The following is a 19879-nucleotide window of genomic DNA, read 5'->3' as shown; positions in this document are numbered from 1 at the left end:
TGTTTTCGATACTAATATCGGTAAACTAGACGGCAGCAGAGCCATAGAAATACCGAGTAGTCCAACCCATTGTTACGTAAAACAAAAATTGAACGGCAATTTGGGTCCAAAATAACACAGTAGGTATAGGGAAAATGTATGATTGTCGGTAAATTACAGAAAAACTTAGGCCTAAAAACAAATTTAAAGGTTGAAAAATGTAAAAAACATGTGTTATTTGTTTTCTGTGTCAAAAAAAGTCAAAAATTAGAATTAGAAGCGGTTGATTTGCGACATTTTAGTCATTTAATGCGGCTAAATTTATACATTTTTTCTAAAAAATGTTTGGTAAGGTAAATAGAAGCTGTTTTACACCTTCCCACAATAGGAAAACACAAACAAAACTTAACAAGTTCGTTTAAACCCTTTGTCAAAGTCACCACTTTCGCTCTATTTTGGACACACATAGACGGCAGTTGGACTACTCGGTGTTTATACGACTCTGGACGGCAGTAAATGGTATTCTAATGCATTATGCATATTAAAACATCTAAAGTGCCATCAAAGGTGGTATGGAGTTCTTTTGCCTAACGCTAACAAGTAATACTTTAAAGGGAAAACGTAACAGAACTGCATTGAATGACTGAATGACACCCCGCCCTCATGCGACAAAGCAACAAAGTTTAGAAATACTAAGAATCGATGCGCGTTTAAAACGCTGAACGCTGGCTTGGTTTCTGCTTGCTAACTATAATATATCATCACGAGGACATCTGGACAGATTTTGCTATAACTACGAACAACTAACGACGACACTACTAATTCATATAATATAAAAACAACAATTTGATCATTAAGCACAGTGAGAAGAGTTTTAATTGAAGTATAATATGTCTATAAACAACATAACTGCATTAACGCCACAGCATAATAAAACACTAACACCTCTCGTAACTTGAAGGTGAAAATTGCAGAGACACCGTTATTGCAAAGTCGTATAAACACCGAGTAGTCCAACTGCCGACTTTGTGTGGCCAAAATAGAGCATTTTGTGTTATTTTGGACCGACCCAAATTGCGGTTCAATTTGTGTTTTACGTAACAATGGGTTGGTCTACTCTGTATTTCTATGGCTCTGCGTTATTAAGAGAAAAAAAGGTAATAAAATTTGGTCCTAATATTATAAAATTAGTTTATTTAATCTTCTTCGACTTTAATCAAGATATTTACAAATAGGGGCCGAACTTCGACGCCTAAAACTTGCGCGGGGCATCCAGCAAGACCGTTAAAATTTGACCGTTGTCGTCTTCCAAGTTGTTTTAACACTTTAGCGTTGTAGGGATTTAATTTGTCCCGGTCGTGTGGTATCATAGTGTACCTGAAATTAATCATCATTCTTAGGACTCTGGCCATAAATAATGTGGGTTAAGATGGGATACTTTGGAATTCAATAGCCGTGTTTTTAACTAATAACATTGCTCTCTTTTATAGTTTAGCTACAGTTATGCAACTGGTTAAATGTTCTTTGTTTACTACAATATGGTACGCGAAATTAGAACACGTCCCATATAACCCCAACCTGCTATATAAAATGGTTCAAAACTTAACTTGTGACGATTGGCATTTGCATATATTGGTTAAACGCATATCACGTTCATTACATGGAACTATACCACGCATGCTATTTCCTAATTTGGAGTAACTGACACTTGCACAGCACAATGATTAATTTGTAAGTCTATTGTTTTGCCAATGAATGTTATTCATTGCGAATTCTTCTATGTATTTCTATACGACGACTTATGTGACGAACAAAACGCTTTGTTTTCTTAAGATCAAATACCGAGTTCCGAAAATTCTATGTTGCTGGTGAGAATTACCGGTTATATTCGAATATAATGCTGCTTTTAAAGCAAATCCCGCTCAAGTATTCAACAGACCGGAGCGGTTACGCCATTTAGATATGGTTTATATGGGTGTGCCGGCCTTTGCTCCACCAGAAATGAATGCAGACGCTCGATATTTTACTTCAATTTGCCTTATATCCGGTAAATCACGTTATAATTGTGTACAAATGAAATTAGGTGAATATAATGCTATTTTCAGGCCTCTCTCTACCTTCCAACGCTAAGGTGCGGTCGCACGACTTCAAGTTTATTTTCCTTGATTCTTGCATTCATATCGTCGTCTTCGCCTCCCCAACCCCAAAAGTGATTGGAAAAACCATTTACCTATTAAATAAACGTGTGTTAATATTTTAAATTAAAATAAATATAGGATTATGTATATTGTTGCTAACTTTTCAGGCATATTTGTATGCCGCTACTTTTTGGACTGCCTGGTAAAGAACGTTTAAAGAATCGTGAAAATGCGTGTCGCTTCCGAAAGGGAAGTTGGAAGTATTTGTTACAGTTATACAAAGCAGGTAAACTATTGTAACTTTGCGGGGGATACACAATACATTGGATATAGCACCAACTTAACAAAACACTGTTTGAAAGTTAAAACCTTTTGTTGATACGCAATATACCGTTATATATTTTAGCCAATGTACCTATCCATTGTATACAATATTAAACTTGAGAATAGGTCAATATTTTAGTTTAACCAAAGGGTCAATTGGCATTATGTCATGTATTACTCTAATAAATCGGTCTGCACGTTTTAACCTTGTGGTTTTTCGACCGCAATGCGAAATAAAATTTTCCAGGGCCAGGGGAATTCACAAAACTTCACCGCTTGTCTGCGGCGGATTTAAACGCTTTTGTAACTGTGCGGATTCGATTACATAGCTAGTGCAACTAATGATATGCCTGCGGTAGCGGGTACTCCGAAATTGAGGCCTAATAAAAAGCTTGTTTGCCACAGTAGTCAATGGTTGCATATTATGAGGCATACCTTTATAAATTGCTCTTCGGTAAACGATAGGACACCACCAACAGTCATACCACAACAGAACGTGTAATTAAACTTGTTTACAGTATACGACATGTGTTTCACTTTGTTCGTACCAGGAAAACATCTGTAAATATAATGTAGTAGGCTAGAGGAGATGGAGCAACGTTTCGTTCTATTTTCTGGTTCCATAGGTAGTAAACAAGAACATTCAAAGAATTATAAAACCAAATTTTCACAACTCTCATAGGTCGTTGTTAATTGTTTAAAACATGATGTATTCTTGTATTTCTTTTGTTGACACTGAGATAGCTATATTATACGCCAATTAATAATACATATACCTTCTTCTGCGCGTTGTTCAAAGTTAATTAAACGGTGTACCTATGCACCATATAAACATCTGCAAATTGCAGTGTCAATTATTTATATGTGTATTCTCCACTTTCTGGACACCCTTTATTATAATTGGAGCAATTGCTAGACTTTGTTCTTGCCAGTAAATATGCGAGTACTTACGCGCATAATAGTTACCATGCAAAAAGGGTATATGCGGACAGTTGATTAAAAATTAAACTTTCATATCTACGTGTAATGTCTCATCCCACGTGTGGTGTTTTTGTATAGCATATACGCATGTTAGTTCTTGTCATACGGTAGCCATATAAAACACTGCATTCAACTTACTCGTATGTGTTTAGGTCGCTTTCGGCCAGCATATCAACGTCATGAAAAATAAAGCAGTCGAATTTTACATCTTCTACCCTGGTTGCATCGAGTAAATACCTGAAAGCTGCGTTCATAAGGCGGCCTTTATTAAATGTCCCATCACCGAACTGGTAGGCGGTGAAAATCTGAAAACTAACCGGTAATTGTCAGTTAAAATTATTTTTTATTGTGATACAGTAGGGTCGGGGAAGATGGGCACCTTTTTATTCTATTTTTTCGTTGCATTTGGTAGTAAACAATGAACATTCAAAGAATTAAAGAACGGCATCCTTACCGTTGTTAATTGTTTAAAACAACGATCAGGATATTTGGAAATTATGTGCTAAAGATGTCCCATCTTCCCCCATCCTACTATATAGTACTGTGGGGTAAGATGTGGTACCGTTAGCACCGATATCCCATACTTACAGACTGTGTTTTTAACAACAAACAACGCTACTTTAGAGTCGTAGGGCTACGGTTTTGTAATTCTGTAATTTTATTTGGTTTACCACCAAATTGAACGGGAAGAGAGAATATAAACATATCCTATAGTAGGATGGGGGAAGATGGGACACCTTTTCATTCTAATTTCTCGTACATTTTGGTAGCAAACAAAAACATTCAGGGAATTATAAAACCTTTTCCTCGCGACTTTCATAGACCGTTGGTAATTGTTTAAATTACGATCTGGATATTTATATATTTCGTGCTAAAGGTGTCCCATCTTCCCCCACCCAACTATATATACCTACCCTACTATACCATAATTGTGCCCTTTAAGAGATAAAGATTTTGTTGTGGTACGCCCACATCCTATATCCCAAGGTATCTCTTACAGAATGAAGGCGGAAGAAATATTTTAGATTCCTACATGTATATTAAGCCAAGCTAGGAATTATAAATGCATCTACTTACCGTCGCAACTGCCGTTGTAGTATTGGTATTAGATGTCCAAGCAGTAAGCGTAAATGTGCGGGCCGATTTCGAATCGGTATAATTACAGCAACTGTAAGATCGTATATGCCGCGCCTTGTTTCGAAAATATCAATCGAACCACGGTCTTTTACTTTACTGAACTCAGTCATAAGTTTGGCGTAGGCTGCTTCCGCCTCAGTAATATTGATGGTAAGATTTCCGTGAAGTAAAGGATGAAATGGTACACCAGAGTCATTAGTCAACCGTGTCGTGTTGTCAATTGGCGTTACAAGCACTCCTGCGTTGCCTGCAGATTTCAACTTTGCTTGATCGAAGGACTTTGTAAGCATTTGTGCTTTTATAAAGTTTTTGTATCTGGCAAACTTTAAGGCTTTGCTCATCGTCCTGCTTTTCACATCCCGGTAAACCCATAGCATTCCGAGTATAAAAAAAGCGTACACAAGTATCCATAATAGGAACCGCGACTTTAGAAACCGTCCGTTCATACTTCAGTTACACTTTACCATGATTGCTATCCTACTATTAGCACTACAACATACACCAATACTACCTCACTAGAAAACAAAATTTAATGACTGTCAGCACTCGCTGTGTGAATTTCTGTAGTGTTACGTGAAGTCATGCTTTGTTTTCCCGGTTTCTTAAAAAGCATGTAGCGCGAAGTTGCTGGCACCCGCGTCACGTTTCCACGTTCTGACTAATTGACTCTTTCTAAACTTAGCGTTACTTCCCGCAACCTATACGTTTAAAACTCTGATTTACGAGTACAGTTTTAAATAATATAGAATTTGCACATTTTAAACCCGCTACAATGGCGACCCATAGATATTCAATTCGCATGCTTAATCCGCTATTTTTGGTAAACAAATCACGTCGGCATTTTGTGTACCATCCTAAAATTATTCTTAGTACCAAACCAACCGCGGCGGATATCATTAATTTTTTAACACCCAATCAACGCATTGCCTCAACAAAAGTCGTGCAATAATTCATAACCTGTCTATAACCTCGCGCGCCTCTGTGCGCTATGTGGTAAGAGGCGAAAAAGTGGTAAGTAACTGGTACATTCCAAAGCTAAAACAAAACTTTAACACACGGATCAGAAACCTAGCCCTCGTCACGCACCATGAGCCTGCTTGGAGAAAAAACTACAGTGACTTCTCTACATTCGTTTAATGCGTATAGGCGCCTTTGTCACGGATGAAACTGATCGCTGCCCATTATTGTCCAGCGCAGGTTAAATCGCCCGGTTCTATCCCAGTAGGTATAGAATCAAGGCTCGACGTTGCTACTAATATGTGTGTATGCGTCTATGGACAAGAAACCTAACCACGAATGTTCCAGCCCAGTGATAAAAAGTAATGGTAATTCCCACAACGTATGCGGTAAACCGTAACAATGGGCATCGATGTATGAAACAGCACAACGATGTTATAACGATTGTACTTCCATACAGACACGCATTTCACCCAAAAAATAAGCAGGAAAAGGCCGGATAACAGTTTGTCAATTGCAGTATACAGCCGTTGGTGACTGCACTGGCTGGGCGCGTAGCTGGTACCTGGTATGTGGGGGCGTCGCTGGTAGCTAGTATGTTGTTAGTTTCCGGTAGCCATGAGTTAATATACAGCAATCCACTTCGTTCGTTATCACACATGAGTGCGAATGCGCGTCATCAGATCAAACGTTTCTGAAAGTGGAGAACGAAAACTGTTTTCATAACTGTCACGAGACTGTGCGCAAGCTCCTATTGTATTAACGAGTAATACTAACACACTTGTATTTAATGCAAATTTGTTGAGTTGTTTTTAAACCTAACATGGTTGTTTGTATGTTGTTGTTTTTTGCGCGACGTTGCGTCGGTATTGCGTTAAAACACTGAAGATCACCATAACTTTGTTGTTGTTGATTAATACTGTAATCATAGTACACTAACAGTTAGTGTACTATGCTGTAATATATATGTATATAGGTGGTGGTCACAAATAGTAGTTACTCTCAACTAGGGCTGTGAAAAAGTTAACGGTTAACCGAATCAACCGCTAACGGAAAGTTAAAGGGCCTAAACACACCCCACGTCACTTTTATTTTTTATGGTAAATTCATAAAGCGACCGTTTTATTGATTCCAAAAATACTTGCTTATTAAAATTGGTCCAGTATAGGCGGAGATATTCGTCCTCAAACAGTGATCTCTAGAGCTATCTTTTTTTTACTACGAGCTCCGTGATTGTGACGTAGGAACGTACCAGTCACGTGACTGATTCATTCGAAAAGCGAAACCTGCGTTTTTTTGTGCTTTTTTGCGTTTTTTTTTGTTTTCTCGTTTTTCGCTGAAAACACTGCCTCTCGCCTTTCTGAATGAGAGCGGCCACGCTCCAACAATTTTGTGACGTGTTTGTCACGTGGGTAGTACACTTCTCAAATTTTTCGCCACGCAACTTTCAAATCAGTTTTTTGAATTTCACGGTGTTTGAGCTGGAATATCTTTGGTTATACAGAACCGATTAAAACAAGTAAGGTGTCGTTGGAATTAGAAAAACACACTCTATCGATTAAAGCGAAGTATATTTGGGGTGTGTTTAGGCCCTTTAAAGTCGTTAACCGAACTATGACGTCATAGGGCATACACCTTAATCAATATCTGTTTTATTTACACGAAATGCACGTGTTCGCGTTCGTTCATTGGTTCTTCGTGATAAGACAGAGTGCGCAGCGACGCTGTTGCTTTGATCGTGCCCTACAACTGCAATTACGTCGTCAATCTTGATTGTTAATACCGCAGGGTAACTAGTTTTGCAACATTATATTGGCGTAATATACAACTTGAATGTTTCCCTCAGCCAAGCAGCATGTTTATTACGAAAAGCAGGCATTCACACGTGGATTCATTGCATCATAATACGGATTGTTTGACGTGGCAATTAATTACGACATAATAGCAATTCACACGTAAATTATTTGCGTCATAATTGCAATTCACATGTTTATTATTTAGCCGGCAGGTGCTTTAAAACATTTTTAAATACAGACAAGAAAGCATTACTTTGACCTTAAGAACTTTTGCGCGTGTATTACAAGCATAGTCCATACGTATATCGTAAAGCTGCCTTTAAATTTGCGAAAGATAAGCGATAAACAGGACGCTTTTATTAGGATTACACTGGTATCAGTTAACCGGTTAAAACTGAACGGTTAACGGTTAAACAAAAAATGGGAAAATTCACAGCTCTAATCTCAACGCTTACTTGTATCTGTACCTCGTTTAAACGAACGATTGACTATCAACTAACTCAACAGATTATTGAGCACGTTAGTGGTCATATAGAACCTTTTTTCGTCGAACACTTGTTCTTGTTGTTGTTTTTTGAGCACGTTATTGACAGGTCGAAACAGCGGCTATAAGGTCTAGGAATGAGGGATATTGGGAGTTTTACTTTTGGAGTGCACGACTGCACGTGTTGGTGAGATAAGAAATCCTCACAACGATTCACGACTGTATCAAACCATTTAAGTGGGGACACATTAAATGCACTACTCCTATACCTTATTATCACTAATCGTAATTGAAACATTACTTTTAATTCAACATCATATGATTAATATTAACTTCTAACATTACCTAATTACTGCGTGATTACGGTTTTTCAAAATTCATGAAAACAAACGTTTTTAAGCGGCGACAACGTTAACCAGTGTAAGTTTCCAATAAACACATGGTACAGGGGTTGTACAAAGCGTATTTACATATATTCTTTACCAATCACTTAATCCTAATACGTTATAAGTTTCATTAGTTATATTACATATTACATACCCGGCGCCGTGGCATAGTGGTTAGCGCGCCTGCCTGTAACCCAGAGGTAATGGGTTCAAGGCTCGTCGCTGCTACCATTGTGGGCGTACGTGTCCTTGGGCAAGACACTTAACGACAATTGCTCCAACCCAGTGGTCACTAATGGGTTGTCCAAATTATCAGCCATACATAAAAAAATAAAAAAAATCCCCCCAAAAAATAATCACCGACAAAGTAACATACATGGTAACTCGTAAGCTGGCACGAGGTGTTAAACCCGTGTTATAACGACTGTCGTTTGCCGGCCACGCGGGGATAAAGTAATTTCATTCATTCATTCATTCATTCATTCATTCATTCATAAAACATGTTTGGTAGTAAACAAAGAACATTTAATGATTCATAAAACCGTATCTTCACGACTTCCACCGACCGTTGTTAATTGTTTAAAACACGATCAGGCTATTTGGATATTATGTGTTAAAGGTGTCCCATCTCCCCCGACTATACTATATTATGCTAATTAGTTTAAAACGAGCTCATTCATTAGATCTGTGATCTCTTGTTGACTCTTTTATTGACGACATAACGATGAAGTTACAGTACGACGTAGAGAGGGCAAAAAACCTGGATACATAAAACATAAGCCTTATAAAACATACACACACGTGGCAAGAAAACGTACACAAGAAAGGGAGCGATATTGAGAAACCCCACTCACCTGTTCACGTGATTAAAGGGTCGATAAGATGTGAACACCCTGCTACAAAAAATATTCAAACGTAAATATGCAAAAACAACACAAACAGCAACAAAACTGTTTACTAGTACTCTACAAATTATAAAAAAGTATACCTATATATTTGCGGGCCTTCTGTCCCTATATAAATCCCTTGTATAAGATGTCTATGAATCCATGTGCGTAAAAGCTTGACCCGTGATTGACCCCTACAAACGTAATAAGAAATAAGTTGTTTTGAGCAAAGTTAGTATAGACCAAGTTAGGAAACGGCGCTCGTGTCCGCCATTACGGAGCCCACAGAGCGTGAATCGCCTATACAAATGCATGGTCGGCATGTGTTCATTTAGTTCTTGTAAGCGATACAAAGCTAGAAAACACGTATAGCGGTTGTTTTAACATTTAAAATATAATTTCTAATATAAATCTTGTTATATAATATTAAATCTAGGAATTAATGTGAAGTAAATTAATATTTTGACTGGTTTTCGGCGTACAGTGTGGTTTAACAGGGTACTTTACGTTGGCGATTAAGACTAGCAGCAATCAGCTTAGTTTACATAATAGTATATGATCATACCTACGAATCTACAGAACCATTCTTTACTATAATCCAACATGAGTGGACATGCAGCTCCAAACTGCTTAAGTACTAGCAGATAAGGTGTTCGCGTTTTCCGATTTCATAAAGACCCGTAACTTACTAATTAAAGCAGAGGACCAAAAATAGTAACTCAGTATTGTTTTCCTCAATCTCACTTCAATATTAGGCAAATTTTACAAAGATACCTTAAGTTTCGTTGCCGGGTATACGTGTTAAGTTTGTGAGCCAAAAAGTAAAATCACGACAATTTACATGCAAAACTGCAGCTAGATACACCAGTTTATGGTAATGTTATGCGTTTTTGTTTGTATTTTTATATTTTAAACATGTTCTTTTATGTTTTTGGCTATAGTAAACTTGATATTTTCTGTTTTTTTACTCTTTAATCGATTGAGTGTTCAATAAAAGTTGATTATTTTTGTGAGGTTTATTATTGTGATAAGATATAACATTAGTAGAAAGCCATTTTTACTCGCAGAAGTGCTTGGTTTTTAAAAAATCGTAAAATTTAAACGAAAAACAGCACCCAGCAATGATAAAATGCTATGCCTGGGGCTCCGTAATGGTGGCTTTTATGACGTCATGGACGCGCGACAATGGATAACAAGACTCGTTGTTTTACAATCCGTTTCCTAACTTGGTCTATACTAACTTTGGTTTTGAGCAGAAACAATCAGCAGTTAGATTTATAAATAAAGTCGTTATGGTATTTATTTGAGCGGTTAAGTTTTGTTTACCCCGCAATTTATTTACGCAGTACCTTAAAAAGTGTCGTTTTGTTGTCTGTTTACCATTGAATTCTGCATAAAATCGAGTAACATTAATAGTAAAATTAAACATAATGCTTAAGACATTTAAAAATATACTTCGGTGGTGGTAAAATCCTGCCCCTGCGTATTTTTGTTTATCACTAACCCAAATAAACACTTTTCCCTGTAACACTTTCCACCAGCGATGACCAGCCTAATCTGTAACCTTACAAGATTTTTCACTAGTGCCAATATAAGTACATAGCAGTAATTTTTAATGAATTTAAGTTTGGTTTTTCAGACTTATATGCAAATGTTTAAACATGGAATGTAAAGTGCATAGATTCCGTTTGTATAACTACAACCCGCGTGCTGTACAATGCATTGCAGTTTCGGATAATTCACAACTAGCAGTTGGACGCTCAGATGGAAGCATTGAGATCTGGTGCACTGAAGAATGCTGGTTTCAAAAAATGGTAACTGCGATCAAAACTGAAATACTTGTATTTTAATATTTTTTATTGTTGCTGTACTCTAATGCTTTAATTTGACACTTATTCTAAGTTTTTTTGATGTATATTGCATGGGGGAGCCAACTGTGGGATAGGTATTTGTTTCATAGTTTAATTAATTGGCTTACCTGGGATAAATAAAGTCCAGAGTTTTGTAAACAAAATTGGGCTGCCTGTGCACCTACTATACTCTGCAAACTTGGCAACCAATACACATGGATTCCAGTTAAATGTACAACTGTCATGTATTTAAAGGTGATTCCTGGTTCTGAGAACGGTTCCGTAGAATCTCTTCTGTGGTTGGGAAACCGATTGATTTCAGCGGGGCTCCATGGGAATGTTGTGGAGTATGATCTTACAAGTGGAACTGTCAAAGTAGATATGCCAATTTACCTTTACTTCTTGTTGTATATAGTAGTATGTTATCAATCTTTTAAGCTCACTATAAAAGGAATTTTTTGAGTTTGTGTATGTAAGTGTAACAGTAAAAACTGATAAAACACTTGGCAATATTTTCATGAAGTATTGTTATTTGCCTAATTAGTATTTTTTTTCTGCAAACAGTTTTGAAAGCCCTACTAAACTGTTTTATTTAATATTTATAGTGTATATTCTGTGTGTACTAGGTGGTGTAAGCGTTTTGAAATTTATAATTCCATTAAGAAACTAAAACTCTATTTTTTTTAGATTTTAGTTGATAGTTTTGGAGGTGCAGTTTGGTGCTTAGGTCTCTCTCCAACACATACTCACATTGCGGTAAGTCATTTTGAATATTAAATTCTACACACATAAATATAACTTTGATTGTTAGAATATATAAAACGTTGGTTTCATGGTCACTTCCCATGAGTATTTGTAATATGTGTCAAACTTTTATAAATACAGAACAGGCAGCAATAATTAAAACACACAATCCTATGAAACAAGTTTTGTGATATAATAATTTTTGTTGTGATATAATTTATACTGAAGAATGTAACATTCCAGGGTGGGCCTGCTACCCCAGGTTTAGTGCCCATGCATGGTTTTACCCAGTGGCTCAGCCAGGGGGGTTTCTGGGGTCGTGACCCCCTCCTTTTAAACCAAAAAGAATTTTTTTTTTAAATTATAAAAAAAATTTTTTTTTAACTTCTTGATTAAACCCCCCCCCCTAATTTTTTTCTGGCTGCGCCACTGGTTATACCATACCCCTTTGCCATTACTTGTGTCAGCTATGTTTGGTACATGATTAACGACAACTTTTTCATTGTAACTAGTTCTGCCTACCATGCATTTACGGTTGTTTTACTGTTAATAACTGGCTTTTCGCTTTTGTAAACTTTCTTGTACTTCTTTATCGTCACCTAAAGACAAAATAACTTTCATTCATTCATACTTTTTATACCCCTGTTAGTAAAGGTCGACCGATGTATCGCTATAGTGACAAATGTTGGTAAAATATCAGTATCGGTAGACCAAAAAATATTGGTGTTGGTGCAAAAATTGATATCGGTCGGTCTCTTTCTGTTATATACAAGATACAGTTAAATGTTGAAATTCAACATAAAAGAACACACTTTATATTCCCACAGGCTGGATGTGAGGATGGTAGCATCAAAATGCTTGAAACCTCAAACAAAAGTCTCTCATTCGAGCGTTCTTTTGACAAACAAGAAGGTATTTTCTTCATTTTGTTGTTGTTTATAAAATTTATATTGTACAAGCATAACTAATTTTAATTTGATTTTTATTTAAAATGCTTATTGTGAATTTTATATAAGCTACTGATAGTTTTAAGCCGATTTTTTTACATTAACATAATTATATATTACAAGTTTACAACTACAACTTTCCACAGTTAAAATAGATAGTTCATTGTGGCTTATTTACATGTAAATAAAATTAGCTCCTGTCCAACAGTGAGCCCTGAACCAAAAAACCCGAAGTTTCTGGTTGTAGTGCATGTGTTGTTTAACCTAAAATGCATTTCAGTTCTTTATATATATTTCATTAATAAGTTACACATATACTATACTATAGGTCGTATTATGTGTATGGCGTGGCATGAAAGTGGTGATGTCATCGTAACTGGTTCCGTGGATGTAATTCGACTGTGGAGCATCAAAACAGGTTGGTACTCGAAAAAATATAGTTTTTCTTGTTTTTTTTTTGGTAATTTTTTAATAGTGGTATCTGTGTATTTGTGTTCCGTTGCAACCATTTTTTCCATTTTTAAATTCTATTTGATTAGATTGCTAGTGTCAAAAGACTATACTTAAATATGAACATGCTTTTTCCACTATTTGCAGTAACAGTTCTACTTATTTTTTGCAGCAGAACAAAATTTCGTTAAAAAATGATAAAATTATCCACATTTTTTTTCTTTACATCAATTTTAAGTTTTTTTTATTCAGGTCACGCTGTGCAAAGAATTACTTTGGAACGAGATATGAAGAAAGTTGAAACGATTGTGTGGGATGTTCTAGTTCTCAGGTAAACATTCTTTTTGTGTTTTTTTTACCAAGGTGAGCTTATATAGCGAGGCACATTAGGGAATCTGTACTTTAAACCAGGGTTTTTATATAAACATTTCCAAAGTTTTGTGCCTCATTTTGTAAAGATGAGATCTTATAATGCAGCACATTAGGAGACAAATGGTCTACTACAGTTTGCCCATTACATTAACACCCAAGACCCATCAACGCTTAGTCGCTTACTACATTTTTCTTTTAGTGATTACACTGTAGTAAGTGGAGATTCTTTTGGGCGCATTCAGTTTTGGAATGGAAAGCATGGAACGCTTCTACAGGTAAGTGCAATAGTAGGTTTATTTAAATATTCCAGTATAACTTAATTTTTGATCTGGTGCTACAAAACGGTAACAAACAAAAATCAAGTCTAACCACAAAATGTGGTGTTTGTTACCCTTTCATAGCACCAGATCATTACTGTATTTACTAAACAAGAATCGTTAAACTATATGAACATCAGATCAGGGTTAGATTCGTCGAATTTATTAAAAGTTATAACTTAAATAGCTACAATCGTTTCATGGGCGTAGCCTACTCTTATTGACACAAAAATGCAGGTCATGCAACTGCGTGGCGATACTGAATTTTATAATCATTTAACTTTTATTTTTTCTCTGATTTAGAAAAATTGTTCCAAACACACAGCTAAAACAAACAATATTGTTAACAATAGTTCTGGCTGAGTATTTAAAATGTCGAACCTGATTTTATAAATACTTATGCTAAATTTAAATTTAAAACATTACAACTGCCATTCAGTCACTTCATGTCCATCGTGCCGACGTGTTAACTTTATGCCGCGGCACCACGGAGTCATCAATATATGCGGCGGGCGTCGACCCCAGAGTGTTGTCATTTAAATTAACCAACTCCGAGGACCCCACTTCGTGGGTGAAAGGTCCCATGCTACAGAAACACACACATGATGTTCGTTCTCTCGCGCTTGTCAATGACTTAATTGTATCAGGGGGTAAGTAGCTTGTTTTGATGGACATGGTTTTGGTTTTATTTTGTTATTGGTCTTTTATCTTCACTAGACACTTGAATTTAAAGATATTATCTATTTGTTGCGTGTTTTCTTGTTTCGCTTGGTTTCCCAACAAAAATTGGATTTTTCTCTTGTTTTTTTTCCTAAAATTAGGTTTTCTTGTTTTTTTCACTTGAATAGTCGCTTCATCCTGTCATTTCTTCCGTTATTATCCATAGCTCAATCTTCAATGGTGTAATCTAAGAGACAAAGAGATATTATTGTAACTTTGTGAGTTGTGTTGTGCCAAGCTGACTTATGTTGATCTTGGTTATAAATAGAATTACCTTTATTTGAAACAAGGGTGTAGATATATTGTTCCACTACACAAACTCTTTTGAATCTCTTTACATTCAAATTCATGCTGTACAAATCCATAGTTCTATTTTTCGGTAAATATTATTTTTTTCATTGTAATGCAAAAATAACATTTTTTTCATTGCAGGTGTTGATACCAATCTTATGGTGAATTCCGTTTCAAGAAAAAAAGATAAATTTAAACGAATTTACTCATTTCCATCTGTAAGTTGTATTTTTTATTTTTTTAAATAAATAATACTATGTTTAAAATGGCCCTAACAGTTTTTCACTAGTATGGTAAATTGATTTGTTTATATAGGTATTAATGCCCTATCTGTATGGGTGATTTTGTGTATAGGTATAAATGCTATGAGCCTATGACTTGTGCATAAGCTCTGAAGGCCTGCTACAAATTAAGACTTGTATGTTATACTCACATGCCAATGTTATGTTATTGTATTCACTAAACCCAGTGTAAAAAAATGTTTGTTTTTTTCCAGTATCAAACTGTATCCGTTGCTCAAGCTGCCAACTTAGTCTTACTTCAATATTCAACTTATTTAGAAGTTTGGAAAATGGGAACTTCTGTTGATAATACAGGTATTTATACTAGTTTTATTCTATATGTGTGAGGTCCTTGTTCGAGAACTTGAGATTTAGTCCAGAAGTCAGGCGCCTTAGCACAGTTGGTTAGCGCGCCTGCCTCTTAGAGGTTATCGGATCAAGGCTCGTTGCTGCTGCCATTGTGGGCGTATTTGTACTTGGGCAAGACACTTAACGACAATTGCTCTAACCCAGGGATCGCTAATGGGTTGTCTAAATTATCAGTCATACATAAAAAATAAAGAAAAAATCCCCCCAAAATAATCACCCAAAAAGTAACAAACCTGTTAACTTATAAGCTGGCGAGGTGTATGAAACAGAACACCCGTGGGCCGTGTTATAACGACTGTTTTTTCCAGCCACGCAAGGATAAAGTAAATTGCATTCAAATTTCAATTTAATTCACCAATTACCCAAAGAGGTAGGTAATGTAATGAATTTTTTTTTTCAAGAAACCAAATCCAAGGTGCTTCCACTAGAAGAACAACCTTTAAAGATGGTTCAGCTAAAAGTGCCAACTTCGGTGAGAAAATGTATTTGTTTTTGCTTTAGTTGACTTTTACCCTTTGTTTTAGTTGCAGTACACTTTTTAATGTTAGTTTTGCCTTTGTGGGCTTTAGATACTCTAATTTTATTCTATGTGGGTGAGGACCTGGAATTTAGGCCAGATTTGGCCTATTACCCCAACACCAAGAAAGTCCATTAAAACCTTTCAAGTGACCAGTGCAACTCCCAGAATTTATTTTTATTTTTTTAGTTCTAATATTCTAAGAGTAAACTCTTATTGAAAGCTAAAAAATAAAATTTAATGATAGAATTTTTCCTGTGTGTGTATGTGTTTACCAATATGTTAACTTCTGTTTCAATTTTTTGTCATTATACAGAGTGTTGATCACATAAAGTGTTCGTCCATCTCATCCTGTGGTCACTGGATTGCTTACTCTACAACTTCAACATTTAGACTTTATCACCTAACTTATAAACATGAGGAATCTAACATACAAGTTCAAAAGGTATTGATAAATACCCTAAGTAATTCTATATTTTTTTGACATAACATTAGATATAAAGATAAAGCCGCTTGATAACAATAATTGACAAAAATCTTTATCAAGAAACATTTGGAGTTATTGTACTTTAAGAGTGCAGACCAAAAACGACTTAGGGTGGCTGTACACAGTTTCCGAAATTCGTCCGTTTTTTCCGAATTTCGATGCCGCATACGGAATTGGACACGGGTTTGCATACGACTTCGCATGTCAGATTGTACAGCCACCTTTAACTATTTTATATGAGTTGTTTTATGTCCAAAGTTTGAATTAAAACGTTCTGGAATTTAGATCATAATTTGGTTTATTTTATGGTAGAGTAACTTTTTACATGCTGTAGCTTAAGTTTTCTTTATTGCGCCAAGCTACAAATGTGATGTATAAAACTATGGGGCAAGATGGGATATCTTTACCACATAATATCTAAATATTCTGATTGTGTTTTAAACAGTTAACAACAGTCTAATGGCCTATGGGAATTGTGAGGTTATGGTTTTATAATTCTTTGAATGTTCTTTGTTTTCCAACAAATTGGACGAGAAAATAGATGAAAAGATGTCCCATGTTCCCCCACCCTACTGTATGTATTATGCAGTGTTATATCCATGTAATATACATACATTCAAAAAAAACCTAAATAAATAACAAAAAAAAATCAACTTGAAATTTTTTCAGGTTCGTTGCAGTGGCCTTTCACCTTCTCATGTGATCAGATTTTCACAGGACTCTAATATCATGATCACGGCTTCTACGAATCACAAAGTAATGATCACGAAACTTGACTCATCTGCCCATACTGCCAACCTTGTACACAGCCATTCTCTAAAATGTAAATAAAAAACATTTACCACATTTTTTAATATAGTAAGTGAGCGAAGACCGGACACGTTTAGCTCATAATATCCAAATATCCTGATCGTGTTTTGAACAATTAACAACAGTCTATGGGAGTTGTGAGGATACGGTTTCATAATTTCTTGAATGTTGTTTGTTAACTACCAAATGGAACGGGAAAATAGAATGAAAAGGTGGCCCATCTTGCTTTATCGTACTATAATATCGTTTTATTAATGTCCTCACTTCAAATTCTTGAACCAAAACCTAATTCTTAATTTATAAATTAAAAAAAAACACAAGCTAAAACTTTAAATGCAACATTCAGTTAAATTTTTGAATAAAATTTTTTCAGTTTATGTATTATTTTTATAAATTTAAATTTTTATAAATTTGTAAATTTCAATAGGCTACACTTCTCCCACTTTGTTACTGAGCATATCGAACGATTCAACTCATTTTGCCGTCGCTAACTTGGAAGGACAAGTTGACGTTTTTAATGCAAAGAACATGACAGTAATTATTAATTTTAATATATTTCATATTTTTAACCTTTTTTTGCTAAAACACTGAAATAAAAAATATTTTACAATTACATGCTAATTATTGATTTTAATATATTTCCTATTTTTTAACAATCTATTTGCTGAAACACTAAAACAAAAAATATGTCACATGCCAATTATTGATTTTAATATTTCATACTTTAAACACTTTTTTTGCTATAATATTGAAATAAACAATATGTGGCATACAAATTACTTGCTATTTATTTAAACTATAGCATTTGTGAAGGCCTTTGGTGTCCGAATGGAATTTTTTTGTCTCACAGCCCTTTTTTAGTAAATTTTATAGTTTGTTATTTAGTAAAACAATATTCTTCATTCAGCATGTATGTTCCCTACCACGATACACACGAATACCAACTGCAATATCTTTTCATCCCAAAACTAACGATGTGGTCGTAGTGTATGATGACTTACAGGTAATTTTCACTTTGAGCGGTGTGGTTCTTATACCTTATATGCACTGACACTTTTCTTTTATGAAGAGTAATTACTAATTTTTGGGCATATGTGTCCTTGGGCAAGACACTTAACAACAATTTCTCCAACTCAGTAGTCACTAATGGGTTGTCTAAATTGTCAGATGTCAGTCATACATAAAAAACAAAAAAATCTCTCAAAAAATAATCAAACAAACTTGCACTTGTGGCAAATTGTGAGCTGACATGAGATGTATAAAACAGAACACTGTATTTTATCTATCTTTGCCCCGCCATTTGAGAATAAACATATATATTTCAATTTCTATTAAAACCCTAATATTTTTCATTATTTTTCCTTTTCTCATGACATTATTTTTTCCTAGATATTTGAATTCAGCATTAAATCAGCCGCCTACACACCATGGACTCGTGGTATATTATCAGCCAATTCAAAAGAGAAATACCTTGCTCGTATACATAAAGCTGTAATGCGAAAGCACTCTAATATAGCTGTGGTGAACAACATATTACATGTATGTGAACCAGACAAAGACATTATCATGTGTGTTTCAAGAGAAGGCATGTTCATAATAGAAAAGGTGAGAAAATCTTTACAGACACTTTTGTTTCTATTAGAAGACAAACTTGATAATAAATAAAGATAAATGGCTGGTTTGTCTGCTAGGTGTAGCAACCACGCTTATTGTTTTCCAATTGAAATTAAAAAATTTTAACTGTAAGCGTATTTTAACAGCTGTTGTTTTGACGCTATATCCTGTCTTTTCGTTAAAAATATTTCTAAATCTTCACTACCCCAATCATAGAGACAAATAAAAGTTATTATTATTATTATATATGATATAATTTTACATTGGCCGTTTTTTCAATTGAAATAGATTTTTGTTGCCGTTGTTGTATTGTTTTAAAAAATATTTTGATTTAATTCAGCCATCTAGGAAAAAAGGAGGAGACAAGTCCAGGTTTTGTCATCAATTCATGGTTAGTATGTTGCTTGTATTAAGTCAGTGTATCTTTAACTTTTCATGGTTTTTGGCTCAGTCTATTTGATATTATAAGTTTTATTTTATTATATTTTTGTCTAATATTCTAGTCATTAGTCTGTATCAATATGTCTCTTATATAAACAAGGCTATTAACTAATTTTACACACGACTCAAAAATCACCTTCTATTCTATGTGGTTGAAGTCCTTGCCAGGGACCTTGGTTTTAGATCAGATTTGACCCCCAAAATTGCCTTAACAAGCCATGTACTGATCATACATTTGTCTTACTATAAATATAATCTACTTTTTTCCACAGCCGTTACTGCATTGTGACATCATGGACGACTCAACAATGCTTGTTGTAGAGCGCCCCCTACAGGATATCTGGGATCAGTTACCGGCGACTTTGTATCAGAAAAAATTTGGAACTTAAATAAAGTGCTTTGTTTTACCAAACTAGTTTTAGTCGTCAGCAAATTAAAGGTTTTTACAGAAAGTGTTAACATCACAATGTAGCTGTTTAATCGTACAGAGTTTAGTTCAGCAAGATGTTTGATTAAGTTCTTCTAATGCAGTGTATAGAGCATGCAGCTTCTAGTTATTTTACTGTGCGGCGATGGACATTTATTTTAATTCGAATCATT

At 35.2% G+C, this 19879-nt stretch overlaps 2 protein-coding genes across 2 annotated transcripts; one reads left to right on the top strand and one right to left on the bottom strand.

Moving 5' to 3' along the window:
• Nucleotides 1-837: 837 nt before the first annotated feature.
• On the bottom strand, nucleotides 838-5005 carry LOC149732261 (beta-1,4-galactosyltransferase 4-like). Its single transcript, XM_089883632.1, has 5 exons — nucleotides 4500-5005; nucleotides 3561-3734; nucleotides 2877-3000; nucleotides 2097-2209; nucleotides 838-1356 (listed from the first exon to the last, which is right to left on the bottom strand). Exons 1-5 carry the CDS (start codon nucleotides 5003-5005, stop codon nucleotides 1176-1178), a joined length of 1098 nt encoding a protein of 365 aa, XP_089739758.1. The 3' UTR covers nucleotides 838-1175.
• Nucleotides 5006-10333: 5328 nt separating this feature from the next.
• LOC149732260 (U3 small nucleolar RNA-associated protein 4 homolog) lies at nucleotides 10334-19691 on the top strand. The gene is made up of 18 exons (XM_089883606.1): nucleotides 10334-10883; nucleotides 11175-11294; nucleotides 11607-11675; nucleotides 12491-12575; nucleotides 12939-13028; nucleotides 13313-13391; nucleotides 13632-13707; nucleotides 14189-14399; nucleotides 14902-14978; nucleotides 15257-15356; nucleotides 15812-15882; nucleotides 16244-16372; nucleotides 17084-17237; nucleotides 17652-17758; nucleotides 18132-18227; nucleotides 18614-18829; nucleotides 19179-19229; nucleotides 19552-19691. The coding sequence occupies exons 1-18, from the start codon at nucleotides 10731-10733 to the stop codon at nucleotides 19666-19668; spliced, it is 2001 nt and encodes a 666-aa protein (XP_089739732.1). The 5' UTR covers nucleotides 10334-10730; the 3' UTR covers nucleotides 19669-19691.
• The last annotated feature ends 188 nt before the right edge of the window (nucleotides 19692-19879 follow it).

Source organism: Ciona robusta, chromosome 8, assembly GCF_009617815.1.
Source record: "Ciona robusta chromosome 8, ASM961781v2".
Taxonomy (NCBI): Eukaryota; Metazoa; Chordata; class Ascidiacea; order Phlebobranchia; family Cionidae; genus Ciona; species Ciona robusta.
Note: the sequence above shows the minus strand (reverse complement) of the source record. Positions and strands in the feature narration are given on the sequence as shown.